At 48.9% G+C, this 13,642-nt stretch overlaps 2 protein-coding genes across 3 annotated transcripts; both read left to right on the top strand.

Annotated features, from left to right (window-relative positions):
• The first annotated feature begins 3,127 nt into the window (after nt 1–3,127).
• On the top strand, nt 3,128–6,263 carry LOC127777457 (E3 ubiquitin-protein ligase APD2). Of its 2 annotated transcripts, none has more exons than XM_052304056.1 (7): nt 3,128–3,876; nt 4,016–4,167; nt 4,442–4,573; nt 4,945–5,014; nt 5,123–5,414; nt 5,845–5,936; nt 6,027–6,263. In XM_052304056.1, exons 3-7 carry the CDS (start codon nt 4,481–4,483, stop codon nt 6,047–6,049), a joined length of 570 nt encoding a protein of 189 aa, XP_052160016.1. In that variant the 5' UTR covers nt 3,128–3,876; nt 4,016–4,167; nt 4,442–4,480; the 3' UTR covers nt 6,050–6,263. The 2 variants fall into 2 exon arrangements, with proteins under 2 accessions (XP_052160016.1, XP_052160015.1); XM_052304055.1 differs by having other exon boundaries at nt 4,016–4,171.
• Nucleotides 6,264–7,449: 1,186 nt separating this feature from the next.
• LOC127776779 (NF-X1-type zinc finger protein NFXL1) lies at nt 7,450–11,223 on the top strand. Its single transcript, XM_052303325.1, has one exon. The coding sequence runs from the start codon at nt 7,631–7,633 to the stop codon at nt 10,982–10,984; it is 3,354 nt and encodes a 1,117-aa protein (XP_052159285.1). The 5' UTR covers nt 7,450–7,630; the 3' UTR covers nt 10,985–11,223.
• The last annotated feature ends 2,419 nt before the right edge of the window (nt 11,224–13,642 follow it).

The raw sequence follows: 13,642 nt of genomic DNA, 5'->3' as shown, positions 1-13,642 counted from the left end.
ATATTCGGGCGGCAATCATGGAACATTTTTTAAAGAAAAAACTCTTTAGGAACCGCATATTCATGGTCAGAAGTTTTACAAGTCTACACTAAACAAATTCCACAAAGCTAGCTCCAACTCCGATATAAGCAAATAGGGCTCAATTGATCAATCACAAACAAAACTCGGCATTTGCTTCTCATCCTGCAATTGCCAGCCCGCGTTAAGAATTCTTTATACCTGTATAATTTATGAGTGTTGCAAGCAAATTAAATCAATAGTAGTGAATTCCGGCGAATCTTTGACCATAAAGAGATGGCAACGAGCTTCCTCATGTCGAGAATCAAAGAAGAGGTTAGTCTTTGGGCTTTAGCAGGAGCAAAGCGGCTGCGCGAGTTAATCCCGCACTATATATAATGTATAGCTACAGTTTCTAGATTTTTTTCTTTTGCTCATAGAGGTTGTATTTTCTCCTGCCTAGTGCTGTTTTCCGTTAAAAGAAATAGTAGTGAATTCAGTAATTAATTGACACTCGCCCTCATTTTAGTTGCCCGGAAATAGGCCGGGATCCCGGCCTTTTATTTGGGTTCCAAACGAGGCCGTGAGGGTGCCTTCAAATGTCACCAGGCCACAATCTGTTCACGACCTATCCTTTTCGCCGGGCTGGAGAATGCCGAATTCATGCACGGCTGACTATACGAGGATTCAGCAAGGCTGCTGATAAAATTGGCCTGAAAAGGCCGAATTTACATACGGGGCTATACGGGGATTCAGCAAGTTTGCTGATACAATGGAAAGAGCTAATACGGCGCAGTGGCAGGAGATTACGGAATTGGATTTCTGAAATTTTGAGTTTGTCAGTTTCTGAAATCATAGGATTGAGAATCTGAAATTTTTCAATCGGTCTATCATCAGTCAGATTCTTAATCCAACAAACAATTGTCTCGTTACATGGACAGTGACAACAATAAGACTATAATTTTTTTTCTAAAAGGTGTAGCGGAATCCCATGAAATTTATTGTTTGGATTTTAAATTGAACTGAAATCCTGAAGTTCAGTAATAGTATGCCCAAGGCAACTAGAGTCTAGAACTAGGCAACAAATAGCAAGATTCATGTCATAAGAAAGTAATCAAACATGTTCTGCAATATCAAATAACTACTAGAACAAACCTAAATGAATCTTATGACATGAATATAACGGAAACTCAGATTCATACAAACCTGTCCATGTCTTATGCTAGCCAAAAAAGAATCGAGACACAAGAAAAAATTAACAATAAACACAATGGCTTAGCACGAGCAAACTGCTTCATTCCCAAGACTTAAGAAAACTAGCATTCTTGTTTAAAAAGAAAAAGAAAGAGAACGTCAAAGAACGAAAACTACCATGCTCTGTTCTTCATGTCAAGCATAGAAATCATGGAGATTAGAACAAAGATAACAATCCAATTTGTCTGTTAGAAGCTCAAAACAAAGTGAAAACAAGAGAATGGATTAATCGGTGATTTGGGACTTGTCACGGTTAATTTAAGTGAGTCAATGACACCGCCGCAATCAAGATAGAACAACATGCCAAAAACAGAGATGCGCCATTCTCAGTGCAGATTAAGCATTCAGTCTTTCAAAGCTCTAACGATTCTAGATCACGAACATTTCAAACCAGTGAACAGTAGATTCCGGATTCAATCCGGCATGATCAGATTAGGAAACACATCGATCGATCAGAGTATTTGGACAGGGCGAGCTCAAACCTTACGTCATCAGGAGCGGCGTGTTGTCGTCGGAGAAGAGCTCGGTAGAAGATCGACGCGGCGGAGCTCAGCGCGAAGGAGGCAGGTGAACGTGGCGTCGGGCGCAGCGTTCGACCGCGTGGCGGCGGCGTGGAGGCGGAGCGATGGGGAGGCGAGCGGGGTGGCCACCCGCGGCGGCGCGTCCGCGGGCGGCAGCAGGGCCGTCGTGGTCGGCGAAGGTGACGAGCGCGTGCTTGTCCCAGAGGCCCCTCCAGCGCCGGGAAATGAGGCTGGTCCGGGCGGCGGCGGCGGCGGCGGTGGAGAGGCGGAGGAGGATGAGGAGGAGGACGTCGTCGGGGAGCGAGCTGAGGCGGTCCTCCCCTCCACCGCCGATCACCGCGTCGTCGTCGTCGCCACCGGAGATGGAGGAGAGCTTCACGCGCTTGGTGGGGGAGACCTCGCCGTCGCTGACCTGCGCGCGCGCGGTCCCGGCGACGAGCACGTCGCCGTCGACGTCGACGTGGTCCATGGCGGAGGGCGGAGGCGAGCGCGGTGGCGTCGCCGCGTCTCCGAGAGAGAAGAATGGAGACACGGCAGACGAGCGAGATCGGAGGCCGTTATATAAAAAGGGGACCACCAATTCTGACATACACCGTGCGATCTAGTTCTAACGGTGTAGATTCGAGAAGGAAAGTAAGAGAAAAAGATTCGCGATCCAGCTCAGCTGTGATCGAGATTGGATTTTTACAGAGAGCACCCTGTGATGTGTGATCATTTGCAAACCAGTAAATTTCACAAAACTGCTGATAATTTAACCAAATTATCATAAAACTACAAATTTAAGGTGATATATTGATATAACGATAAATTTATCATGAAACTACTGCTTTAAGATTGAGCATCTCAAAACTAAAGATTTAATAATAAAATTATTATAAAACTATAGATTTTGAGGTTTAAATCTTTAGCACAAATATTATGATTGAGTTATAAACATCCAAGTATGTAAGTAAATTGACGCTAAACTTGTAGTTTTATGATAAGTTTGATACTAAAATATAATTCACCTTAAATTCGTAGTTTTGTGATAAATTTGGTATTAGAGTTGTATTTTGTGATATATTATCTTTAATTTGTAGGGCATGTTCAAATTGTAGCAAACAATAAACATTATCAAATTTTGGCAATGCCAAAATTTTGACAATTTGATAATATTGCCAAGTTTTTGCATGATTTCTTATGTATTTACTAAAGTTTAGAAAAAAACCTAAATAGATTCACATATTTAATAATTTTATTTAAAAATAATATGGTTTGAAATGGCATCAATATGAACAAGCCAGTAGTTTTACGATAATTCAATATATAATAAGTTTTGTGCAATTTACTCTTTGCAAATTGCATCTTGGGAAACGGCTTTCGGGTCCTCGCCGCCGGCTGCCGCTGCCGTCGGCGGCGGCCGCCACCACCGGTCCGTGTATTTGCGCATGCGGTGCGCATACTTCGCCATGACCACGCCGCCGCTACCTTCCTCCAAAGCGCCCGCGAACCCCACCCGCCTGCCACCATCGCGTTCCATATGCCTACGCCACGCACCTCGCCAACCTTAGCGCGCCTCTCCCGCATGCTCCTCGACGGTTGCCACGATCGCCCCCAAGATGGCCTACTCGGTCTCGGACGACTCCCTGCATCGACCCTGCGCGGCTGCGCTTATGGGCACGGGGGAGCCATAGCTGCGCTCATGCTGTTCGACGAAATGCCAGACCGCGCCTCCGCCGTGCGTCACGTTAGAGGCGATGCCTATTTGCTCGGAAAAGATGGGACCGACCAAGTCCGACCACTGGAAGACGAACTCAGTTTGTTCGATGGAGTGGCCTGGAGGAGTCCATCTGCTGGCATGGAATGCCATCATGAGGATGCAGTCGCATGCTTAGGAGTCCATCTGCAGATCTGCTGGTATGGAACTCAGTTTGCTCGATGCAGTCACAGCCATCATGAGAATGCATTGCGTTCAAGCACAATGGGGTGGCCGTCGTGTTGACTGCAAGTGTGCCTGGCTGCCTACCACCTTGGAGGATGCAATCGCAGGCTTAGGTCCTCTGCCTGACCTACATCACCTTCCCTGGGTTGTTCAATGCGTACATCTGCCATTCTGTGTTATTTGGTGAGTGCACCAAATTGTTCCTGTGTTGAGCTACTAGTCCCTTCATTACTGCACATGCCGACGTGCTGGCTACAATGCTGTGCTATGACTAATTTTAGTTGTTTCTGAACCTTCTGCTTTTTTTTGTCATCTTTTTCAGTCTCCTGCATTTTTCTCAAGAAGATTATTCGGAGTATTGGGGCCACTATGCCATGTTACCGATAATTGTTTTGTTCATTTTTGTCAGTTACGGATTAGTGAGCATCACAGCTGATTTGCAAATTTGTGGCATCAACATCTGAAAAGATTCTTGTAGGTACCAAACTTCTTAGTTTGAATCATTTTCTTCACAGAGCTTACTCCTTTATTTAGCATCAAATCCTACGTTTGAGTCTCTTCTTGTAGTCAGTTCTCAGTGCCTCTTTGGTTCTGAACTTGCAGTGCTTTGCATTGTTGTGAGTTTGTGAACCTGGTGGTTTTGTTTTCAGATTCTTCTTCTCTTTGCTATAGCTCCTTGTATCTAAGCCAGATTCACGAAATGTTGGGACAGCTTCTGAATTTTCATTGTGACCTTTGTTCTAGGTAGTTCAAAACTCACCACGGTGTAACACATGCCCTTCTCACAATGGTCTGTAAGAATGGTAGTTACCTTTGCAACGTGATATCAACAACCACTGGTCACCCTGTGTTCTACTTAGCAAGTCCATGTGGAAGACTGGTAAGTAAATGATAACCAAAACATTCACTAATTCCTCAGTTCCATAGTATAGTTCTTCTCCAGCCTGAACTTACCTCGTCCTCAGAAGTAGTTGCCGAACGTCTTCTCCTCCAGTTCTCCATGCTGCATTCTTCTGTTAGACTGTTATCTTCTCCTCCAGTTTTGTGTGCCGCACGCTGCTAGCTTTTACCATCTATGCCGCTGTAAATTGCATTCCTGATATTGCCAGGTAGAGTGCCTTGGTACTAGTTTACTGCAATTTTGTTTGAGCTATCAATACATCAGAAGGTAAACTGTAGCAGCAGCTCTCCACCTTTTTATTTATTTTCTCTAGAAAACTGGTTCTAAGTGGTTTGAAATTTATGTTTCAGGTGCTAATGAAGCTTTTGTTGGTTGACTTATCCTTTTCTTCCCAGTTGGCATCATACTTTGTCATAATATGTGCGATATAGCTTCATGATTGCTTTTCAATTTGCTCATTCCTTGATTAGATCTTTTCACTGCACTTTTTAAATAATACTGATTCTGTCTCCATTGGTTGAACTGTAGGTGTTATAGTAGCTGTGTTTTATTGCTTCCTGAAGCAACTGGCAGAATTTTCTGATACAGACCATCAAACAGTTCGGGATCAAGATGCAAGGAACAATGAAACAGAACCAATTCTACCAAGAAAAAGGGTGGTTTTCAGCTATGGAGCGACGGAAGAGCAGCCTGAGTCGAGCATGTGCTCTTCAGAAGATATGTGCAGTGAGAATGTCTGCAAGATCTGCTATGATGCTCCACGGAGTTGCTTCTTCATACCCTGTGGCCATGGTTTTGCATGTTTTACATGTGCAAGGAGGTATAATTCTCATCTAAATCCTTCAGTTACAGGAGTCAGTTTACTGCTGTATGGCTTTGATTTGATTGCTTTTTCTTTTTACGAATCTGATTAACTTGTAGAATGAGAAACACTCAAGGGTCTTCCGGCTAGCTCCACAAGGTGGTGGGCTAGACGACATGGGTTTGAAGCCTCACCCCTTCTAATTATTTGATATTAGGTCATTTCCTGATATTCGCGTCTTATTAACTTGTAGAATAAAAGGGACCTGATCCCTGTAAAGTCACAACTCACAAATTGATAAATTGTCAAGTTTTGGGTTCCGATTATAAGCCTCGGTCTGAATTGTTATGATTTATCTCTCTGTAAAGCTAGGAGCCAAAGATTTGTTGTCCCATAATTATTTGATGAAGCTCACTGAATAACACCACATTGCCTACTGTTACTGCAGGATCGCGGAAGACAAAAATCAGGCATGCCCAATTTGCCGAAGGCTGATCCACAGAGTAAGGAGGCTGGTGGAGCCCTTAGGTTCGTCTTGTGGTGAGTAGATGATCTTGAGTCAGCAGAGAGAAGAGTTGCAATGCTGCACTGATGAATTGTTGCCTTGCCGCCCATATGCTGCCTGTCTAGGCCTGAAGGATGCTTTGGACTAAGCATGGAATGTCGATCACCTACCTGACGGATTGACCGGATGAGGAAGCTAGTATTGAAGATGGACTCAATTAATTTACGCCGGCTATTGAATCTTTTTGTTTCCTTTTTCTTGTGTATGTTTAGGTAAAGACTTTCAGTAGTTCGTACTGCTTTCTTTCTCTGATCCACTGTACGTTTCACACACTTGGAGACTGATGCATGATAATAGTAGTTCGTATCGCATTCATGCCGTGCACTCTAGCCATACGTTTGGCTGGACCAAAGCTCGTGGTTGCGGGCTTGCGGCCAGAATTATTATTCTTCCAAGGTCTCACTCTCCGTGGCGGCCAAGTTTCCCTCCCATGTGTTGACCATCATGGGAACCAACTTGTCGTGTCCACGTAGGGCCCAAGCTTTCAGATTTTTCAACGGTGACTCCGAGTATGATCAGCATATGGTAGTTGGTATTAAGGTTCTGTTTAGTTCCAAATAAAATTTTTCACATTGTCACATTGAATTTTAGACACATATATATAGTATTAAATGTAGAAAAAACAATTACACAGTTCACCAGGAAACTGCGAGACGAATCTTTTAAGCATAATTGTGCCATGATTTAACAATGTGTTGCTACAGTAAACATTTACTAATGACATATTAATTATGCTTAATAAATTCATCTCGCGGTTTCCTGGTGGAATCTGTAATTTGTTTTATTATTAGACTATGTTTAATACTTCAAATATTTATCCATATATCCGATGTGACATGTAGGGGCGAAATTTTTTGCCAACTAAACAAGGCCTAAATCACGAAATTTGTTTTTGGTAGTAATAGTAGTACCATTCAATTTCTATGAGATTCGTTTAAAACCCATTGAAATTTCTGCGCTTCAAATTTCATATAATAGTGATGATAAAAGGGAAAAAAACTGTTGAGTTGTCCTTACTGTTGAGTTGTCCTTTCTTGCCGACATATAATACACGGTAACACACGAAACAATCCAACGGCCTATGCTTATACGAGCTGTTTATCAGCAATTTAAAAATAGTTTACACATAAAATTCTTATTTGTGATTTTCTAAAAAATACGATAAAAGACCATAAAATAAACCCTAAAATTAAACTTTAAAATTGACTTATAAACACCAATGCACACACGTGGTGACGTCAGATATTAACTCGTGGAACCAACAGGCAGCCCACACGAAGCTTACGTACACTTCTTGGTCTCGAGCCGAGCAACCTCCAGAAACAACGGACACGGACCCGACCCGACCCAACCCCAACCCAACCAGACCGACCCAGCCGCAATCCAAATCCAGCCGCAACCGCCTCCCTCCTTCCTCCTCCGCTTCCCCATCACCCACCGCCGTGTTCCCCCCACCCCACACCCCCCCCCCCCCCCCCCCCCCCAACACCCCCCAACAAACCCAATCGCCGATTTGCCGTCGTCTCCAAGGCTCTCCTCCCCCTCAAATACCCCTCCTCCTCCCTTCCCCTTCATCTCGCCGCCGCCGCCTCACTCGTCTCGTCCCCCCCACCGCATCTCCCCGCAAACGGAGGACTCGGGAACCCTAGGTTTACTCCCCCGCCGCCCTATGTCCTCCTCCGATCGCCGCCGCGGCGGCAACGGCGGCGGCGGCGGAGGCCCCGTCGCGGTGCCTTCTTCCCGCGCCGTATGGCGACCCCGCTCTACCGCCCCTGATATTCCCCCACCGCCCCGCGCCGCCGCCCCCGCACCCGATCGCATCGGCCCGATCCTGCCCTCCCCCAATCCGGCCTCGGAGGATCGACCGCAGCAGCAGCAACGTCGCCCGCGCCGGAGGAATCATGGGGGTGGCGGCCAGCGCCGCGGCCCGCCGCAGGAGAGGCCTTCCGCTGCGCCGCCCCCGCCGCCGCCGCAGCAGCAGCAGCGGCAGCAGCATGCGGCGCCCGCTCCGACCCGTGCCGCCGCGCCTGCGCCTGCGCGTGTGGCGGCGACGAAGGCGGCGGCGGGGGGAGATGGGGCGGTGCCGCAGCTGGTGCAGGAGATCCAGGACAAGCTGGCGAGGGGGGCGGTGGAGTGCATGATCTGCTACGACATGGTGCGGCGGTCGGCGCCGGTGTGGTCCTGCGGCAGCTGCTTCTCCATCTTCCACCTCCCCTGCATCCGCAAGTGGGCGCGCTCCCCGGCGTCCGCCGCCGACGCGTCCGACCCGGACTCCTCCTGGCGCTGCCCCGGGTGCCAGTCCGTGCACGCCGTCCCCGCGCGCGAGCTCGCCTACACCTGCTTCTGCGGGCGCCGCCGCGAGCCACCCAACGATCTCTTCCTCACGCCGCACTCCTGCGGCGAGCCCTGCTCCAAGCCCCTCGAGAAGGCTGACCCTGCCGTGAAGGGCGACGACGCTGCAGCCACCAGGTGCCCCCATGTGTGCGTCCTGCAGTGCCACCCAGGGCCCTGCCCGCCCTGCAAAGCGTTCGCGCCGGACCGGCTGTGCCCCTGCGGCAAGCAGACCATTGTGCGGCGGTGTGCGGACCGGACAACGCCTGTGACGTGCGGGCAGCGGTGTGATCGGCTGCTCCCCTGCCGGAGGCACCGCTGCGAGAAGGTCTGCCACACTGGACCATGCGGGGACTGTAATGTTCTCATTTCTGCCCGGTGCTTCTGTGGGAAGAAGACAGAGACATTGCTGTGTGGAGAGACGGAACTGAAAGGGAATTTATCTGAGAAGGATGGAGTGTTCTCATGCAGTGAGGCCTGCAGCCATATGCTGTCGTGCGGAAATCATGCCTGCCAAGACATTTGCCACCCAGGGCCATGCGGGGAGTGCGAACTTATGCCAGGGAAGGTCACAGCATGCCATTGTGGGAAGACAAGGCTGCTGGAGAAGAGAGCAAGCTGCTTGGACCCGATCCCAACCTGTGACAAGGTGTGCGACAAGAAGCTGCCGTGTGGTGTGCATAGGTGCAAGGTCACATGCCATGAGGGAGACTGCCCACCTTGTGTGGTTCGTGTGGAACAGAGGTGCCGCTGTGGTTCATCAGGCCAGATGGTGGAGTGCTACAAGGTCTTGGAGGAAGAATTCCGTTGCAACAAGCCTTGTGGGCAAAAGAAAAACTGTGGGAGGCACAGGTGTAGTGAGTGCTGTTGCCCACTTTCAAAGCCGCTCGCTCGGCTTGAAGGGGGTAATTGGGATCCCCATCTCTGCCAGATACCGTGTGGCAAGAAGCTCCGGTGTGGACAGCATGGATGCCAGCTTCTCTGCCATAGTGGTCACTGCCCGCCCTGCCTTGAGACCATATTCAATGATCTGACTTGTGCCTGTGGTAGGACATCCATCCCTCCACCGCTTCCTTGCGGCACACCAACTCCATCATGCCCACACCAATGCTTAGTTCCCCAGCCATGTGGACATCCGGCGACGCATCAATGCCATTTTGGGGACTGCCCGCCTTGTGTTGTTCCAGTAATGCGAGAATGCATTGGTGGACATGTGGTGCTGAGGAACATCCCTTGTGGTTCTAAGGATATCAGATGCAACCAACCTTGTGGAAAGAACCGGCAATGTGGAATGCACGCTTGCAACAGGTCTTGCCATCCTTCCCCTTGTGATCCACCACCTGCAAATGGAGATGCTAGCTCAAGTACTGGTGGTAGAGCTTCATGTGGACAGGTATGTGGTGCCCCAAGGAGGGAATGTAAGCACACTTGCACAGCTCCATGCCACCCATCATCACCTTGCCCAGATTTGAGATGTGAATTCCCTATGACCATTGCCTGCTCTTGTGGCCGTATCACTGCAACTGTGCCATGTGGTGCTGGGGGAACCGCCAATGGCGATAATATGTTTGAAGTATCCATCATACAGAAGTTGCCAATGCCACTCCAGCCGGTGGAATCTGATGGGAGGAGGGTACCACTTGGGCAGAGGAAGCTCTCTTGTGATGAGGACTGTGCCAAGATGGAGAGGAAGAGGGTCCTTGCTGAAGCATTTGACATCACTCCACCCAATTTGGATGCATTGCATTTTGGTGAGAACTCAAATGCATCGGATTTGCTTTCTGACCTTTTCCGCCGTGAGCCAAAATGGGTGATGGCCATAGAGGAGAGGTGCAAGTTCCTTGTACTTGGGAAGACAAGAGGCAATTCTTCAGGCAACCTCAAGGTCCATGTCTTCTGTCACATGACAAAGGATAAGAGAGATGCTATCAGGGTCATTGCCGACAGGTGGAAGCTTTCTGTTCAGGCTGCTGGTTGGGAACCCAAACGTTTCATTACTATCCATCCCACACCGAAGTCGAAGGCGCCTGCTCGCATCCTGGGTTCCAAGCCAGGTGTATCTGTTGCTGCTTCCCATCCTTTCTTTGATCCCTTGGTGGACATGGACCCAAGGCTTGTTGTTGCAATGCTGGACCTGCCCCGGGATGCTGATGTTAGCGCTCTGGTTTTAAGGTTTGGCGGGGAGTGTGAATTGGTTTGGCTGAATGACAAGAATGCTGTGGCTGTCTTCAATGATCCAGCTAGAGCAGCGACAGCTCTGAGGCGGCTGGATTATGGTTCTGCTTACCAGGGTGCTGCTGTGTTTTTGCCAAGCAGCAGCGCTCAGCCAGGCAATGTCTGGGTTGCAGGGCAGAAAGATGGAGTGGCGGCTACCAAGAGCAGTGCCAATCCATGGAAGAAGGCCACTGCCTCTGAGCCTGATCCATCCTCAGGAGACTGGACAGGTGTGCTTGGTCAAGCTCCAGGATCAGTATGGAGGCGTGGCGGTGACACTGTCGCCCAAGTCATGGGGACATCGAACCGCTGGAACGCCCTGGAGTCCGATGCGGCCACAAGCTCCAGGCCAGTCGAGGAGAGTAAGCCTGCTCCTCGCACCGATGCTGTATCCAGCGCAGGGCCAAGTACTGCGCCACCGGTTAGTAAGATGCAGCCTGAAGTCGAAGTGGATGATTGGGAAGAAGCTTGTGAATGAGTCATCAGGAAGCTCGGTTTCAGATGGTTTACCTCCATTCAGATCCTTTTTTGGTCGAATTTTATTTGCTAGTACCAAATGTATCCTCACACTTTTATGTGGTTCCTGATGAAGGCCCGCCGACTGATCTGTTGTGAGCACACTGATCTTGTCATGCCGGCATCCCTGTAACGCTGCTGCTTCTTTTGCAGTCGTCCGTTCGAACTGAGGAAAAAAATACGTCGTAGATTGCCGACCTCTGCTTGCTCTGTAGTAGTCTGTTGTCTGAAATGGTTCCTTGTGTCGTAGTCCTACAAGAGTTGCATGCGCTGTTTATCTATAATTCTATATAGTTGGGTACCTGGTATTGTTCAGATAAAATGTGAGAAGTAACACGCGATTATCTATATAGGTGGTGTATGTTATTATTGTTGAGATAAATCGTGAGAAATGGTTCTCCAAAAAGAGAGAACATGAGAAATGTTGTGCAGAGTGAAACACGCTGAGTTGGAATGTGGTGTGCAGATTGAAGCACGCTGTGAGTTGAACTGTTGTGTGCAGTCGTCCACGCAAAGGAACCTGGGTTTTGCACCAAACGTAATAGAATTTATCTTCGATGCAAAATCTGTGTTGTGCCAAATCAACAAGTATCAGTTTTCAGCAGTCAATCAAGGAAGAAAGTTATGGTGTGAAGATGTTTTAGCATGTTTGAAATATTTTTGGGCCCCGTACACGGCGTATGTTACAGTACTAACTTGCTATCCGTCCGTGCGGAGTTTCAGATCAAAGAATTCAGAGAGTTAGCTGTATTCCAGTTTCAAAATTCGGCCCAACTCACCCTCATTTGCAATGGGAATAAGTTCACCTTAGGTCCCATCTCGACTGAGTTAATTTGGACCACGTTCTTGAATTCTCTCTTCCCCATCTTCAGGCCAACGGGAAGAAGGGCAGCACGCGGCTGCCAGCGTGAAGCGCCCGGCGAGAGAGGAGTTGAGCGGTGGCGGCGGTGGCGTCGAGCTGGTCCTCCCGTAGCGTAGCACGGCGGGGGACACTTTTGCCGAGCAACAGCATGTCCTTCTGCTCCCGCGCGAGCATCCGCTCCAGCACCATCTTCGTGTTTGAGCCAAAAGTGCTGGCACACTGCACACCGCCACCTCAAAATCCCAGCTAAACCTGAAGGCTGAAGCCCACGCCGGAGCCAACCAAGGCATCCGTTTTCGGCATGGCTACCCCTTTCTACCCCAAACCCCTGCAATCCCCTCGCTTCCTCCACCGCAACCCTCACTATTTGCGGCCTCCGCCTTGTCCACACCCTCCTCATCATCACTCCCCACAACCCGCTTCAAGTCGCTGCCTCGCCAAGAATGCCTTCTACTGGAGGAAGTGGCGTGTCGCCAAGGAGAACCCCGGGCTGATGCCTTCACTGATGTCGGGTTTGAGTGGCTACTTACAAGGAGTGGGAGAAGTGCACTGCTGCTCGGCAAGTGCATCGCTCGTGGCGGCGTGCTGCGTGAGGCCTAGCTCGACATCATCGTCGCCGCCCAGTTTCTCTTCCACAAGCCGCCGCCTGCAACGGTTCTCCGCGTCGGTCGTCGCCCTAAAGAAGATGGGGAAGAGAGAGGAAGAGAAGTGGAGAGAGGAGGAAGAGAGAATTGATCACTGACACGTGGGACATGCGTGGATCCCACGCTGACTCAGCTAGGTTGATCACAGTTGACTCACCATGTTAGCCAAAAAACGTGCATAATACTATCATCCGGTTTTGTAAATTGAAAGACACATTATATTTGATATCACAGTTTAAGAACTTGATATAAACTCAATGTCAAGATAATAAGTAACATGAAACGAACTTAATTATTCCTTTCCATCGTGCATTCGCATTCGTGGCTAAGGTTGTGAATTGTGATATGTGAATCTGGAGCGTCCACGGTCCACATACAATTTCTTGCTCACATCACATGAGGCCACCGGCCGGGCATGCACTAGGTACGGTGGTACCACGGCCGGTACAGGTCCAGAACGTCCAGGGCGGCCGGTAGTACGAACGGCTACCTGTCTTCCAATGGAATGAGCTGGCTCGCGTCGCGCGTACGTCGCGCGCGGCGCGGCGCGGGCGGGCGCCACCAAGGCACCAACCAACGCCCGCCGATTTCGCCGACGACTCGTCACTCCCCTCATCCACCGCATCAAATCAAACCATTTCCCTCCCTGGAAGGCTGGAACGCCGCCAACCATCCGTTCCATCGCCGTGGCACACGCTGTGCCAGACGAGATTTCGGTTTACCTCTCGCCAAGTCTCGATGCGTGCGTAGTTCGCGTAAGTAGGGTGTGTTTGGTTACTAGTCACACTTTATCATAACTAAACTTAAGTAAGTTGTAGGCTTGTGACAGTCATAAAAGTATGGTGAATAAATTGCTAGCCACAAAGGATATGTTGTAGAAACTTAATTAATCATAAGTTATTACCACCTCATTTTACGTAAAACGCTTAATTTTCATCTTTATCTTTAGTAGATTCAAGCAGAGCCAAAATGTGGTAAAGTTAGCAAGAAAATTAAGCCTATGACATATGGGACATGTTATTGAAAAAGTGTGACAAACAACTATGACAGTGAACCAAACACATGCCTAATAAACTGTGAGAGCTAAGAGCAGGTACAATAGCAGGCTATAAGC

This window comes from Oryza glaberrima, chromosome 6 (assembly GCF_000147395.1).
Source record: "Oryza glaberrima chromosome 6, OglaRS2, whole genome shotgun sequence".
Classification (NCBI taxonomy): domain Eukaryota; kingdom Viridiplantae; phylum Streptophyta; class Magnoliopsida; order Poales; family Poaceae; genus Oryza; species Oryza glaberrima.
Note: the sequence above shows the minus strand (reverse complement) of the source record. Positions and strands in the feature narration are given on the sequence as shown.

What these genes read in the sequence shown, in the direction of transcription:
- LOC127777457 (XM_052304056.1), top strand. Translation starts at nt 4,481, where the DNA reads ATGGTCTGTAAGAATGGTAGTTACCTTTGCAACGTGATATCAACAACC. An exon ending in CAAGTCCATGTGGAAGACTG is followed by an intron (nt 4,574 to 4,944) that starts GTAAGTAAATGA and finishes TTTATGTTTCAG; the next exon opens with GTGCTAATGAAGCTTTTGTT. An exon ending in ATCATACTTTGTCATAATAT is followed by an intron (nt 5,015 to 5,122) that starts GTGCGATATAGC and finishes GTTGAACTGTAG; the next exon opens with GTGTTATAGTAGCTGTGTTT.
- LOC127776779 (XM_052303325.1), top strand. Translation starts at nt 7,631, where the DNA reads ATGTCCTCCTCCGATCGCCGCCGCGGCGGCAACGGCGGCGGCGGCGGA.